The following is a 1850-nucleotide window of genomic DNA, read 5'->3' on the forward strand; positions in this document are numbered from 1 at the left end:
GGACGCAAACACCACACACCGCGGCGCACCATCGCACCGCGGCGCCACGGGCCCGAGCAGTCAATACAATAATCACACATCTGATAGATTAGGGCCCGGCCAGGGCGTCCTGCGGCCATCTGCCATCTGCCGCCTCGGGGAGGGGGGCATCAGTATTTGCAGCCCTATCAGGACATCACCGCGAAGGCCCCCCTCGGCCCCCTTCCCCTTCTCTCACGTCCCTCACTGACCAGTTGTGTCGTCGGTGTGTTGCAGACCGCGCGTCCTCCGCCGCTGAGTCGCGCCCGCAGCAGACGGACGGCCGCCCGCCGTTGACGGCCACCTCGTCCTTCGCGCGGCCACCACACCGCCTCATCCTCGTCGTCCTCGTCGTCGTCCTCCTCCTCCCGGCCCCGGGATGTCGTCCTTCATCAACAGCATCCTCTCGCACGAGGGCGTGAACGCGACGGTGGCGCTGGCCCGGCGCAAGAGCAGCAGCGTGACCAACACCGTGAGCCACGTCTTCGGCAAGGACGGCGATGGCAAGGACAGCCAGCAGCAGCAGCAGCACCTGAACGGCGGCGCCCTGGTCAAGAGCAGCCACCACGCGCCCCCGCCCGGTGGCGGCTCCCCGCAGCACCTGGGGCCGTCGCCGGCCTCGCCCGCCCACCGCCGCCCGCTGCGCCTCAAGAATGTCGCCACGCACGCCGAGGCCTTCGACACGCTGCACTTCAAGACCATGCAGGTGAGTGACGGCTCAGCACGGGACGTGAACGCAGGCGGGGAAATGAGTAAGAACTTGCGTAATACCTAGGTATTACGCGCAAAAACGCGTAATGTGATACCGAAAATTAGGAATATGTGCGCTCAAATGGAAGAATTTTGGTCGCAAATGCCAGTGTACCACCGGCGTAATTCTGCGTAATACACGTAATATGTAATAGACTGTATACAAAAATTCCGAGTGTAAACCCCCTCTGGGAAAATATTTTGTTTTCTGGAGAGGTTTGCTTGCTTTTTTGACAGTTTTAGCTGAAGCCTATACCTGTTCGGCGTTCCCTTTGAGGATCTCTGTGTTGTCCACTCGTGAAATGTTTTTTTTTTTTTTTTTTTTTGACGACGGGGTTTTAACTTTGAGGAAGGAAAAGTCGTTGGCGTAATGTTATTGGTGCTGTGTGCTGGCGGGTTGGGTGAACTTCCGGGATATGATGCCGGCGAGACTCCCCGCGCGACAGACACGTATTACCCACGCCCCGTGCACGCTCACATGTCGATTCACATTCAATTCCGATGAAAAAAGACTCGCGCGCAGTGCGGACGCGCGCGGACAGTTCGGGCGCATTCGGGGCGGGGCCCGCGCTATCTGACTCAGAGATAAACGCGAGTGTGTGTGTGCGGATGTGTGCGTGTGTGTGTCAGTTTTGTCAAAGTGCGAGCCGAGAAGGAAGCAGCCAGGCTATATGGCGAATAAAGATAGGTCGCTGGCTGCTTCTGAAGAGCTCCCCGCCCTGCGACATTTGAAACGGCGTCGCGCCTCCCACGACGACATTATGTGTGGTGTCGCCGCGTGTCGCGCTCATATAATGCTGTTGACCTGGAGGTGACGCACCGGGGGAAATAATAATAATAATAAAAAGGGATCCGCACACCACAAGGAGGAGAGAGAGGGCCTCTCTGCTCCGCGCTTCTTGTTGGAGCAGCGAGAAGGGAGTCATATAAGTCATATGAGGCTATGCCGTGCGGGCCGCGCCTCCGTCTACATCGCGACACTGGAGGCTGCACCTCCACACGTCGTCCCACGCCTGCTGGGCTGCCTCGCCACTGTTCCTTATGAAAAGAGGGCGGTGGTTGGGGGGGAAGGGGGAGGGAGG

The 1850-nt window shown here is 59.0% G+C and overlaps 1 protein-coding gene across 1 annotated transcript in view; it reads left to right on the forward strand.

Annotated features, from left to right (window-relative positions):
• Positions 1 to 208: 208 nt before the first annotated feature.
• Positions 209 to 1850, forward strand: part of LOC113213110 (nitric oxide synthase, salivary gland) — an 88233-nt gene continuing 86591 nt past the window's right edge. Inside the window, exon 1 of the mRNA XM_052269570.1 lies at positions 209 to 724. Coding sequence (XP_052125530.1) covers positions 398 to 724 — 327 coding nt within the window. The 5' untranslated portion in view covers positions 209 to 397. The remainder of the gene's footprint in view (positions 725 to 1850) is intronic.

The sequence above is a fragment of the Frankliniella occidentalis genome, unplaced genomic scaffold (genome assembly GCF_000697945.3).
Source record: "Frankliniella occidentalis isolate FOCC.00 unplaced genomic scaffold, Focc_3.1 Scaffold95, whole genome shotgun sequence".
Taxonomy (NCBI): Eukaryota; Metazoa; Arthropoda; class Insecta; order Thysanoptera; family Thripidae; genus Frankliniella; species Frankliniella occidentalis.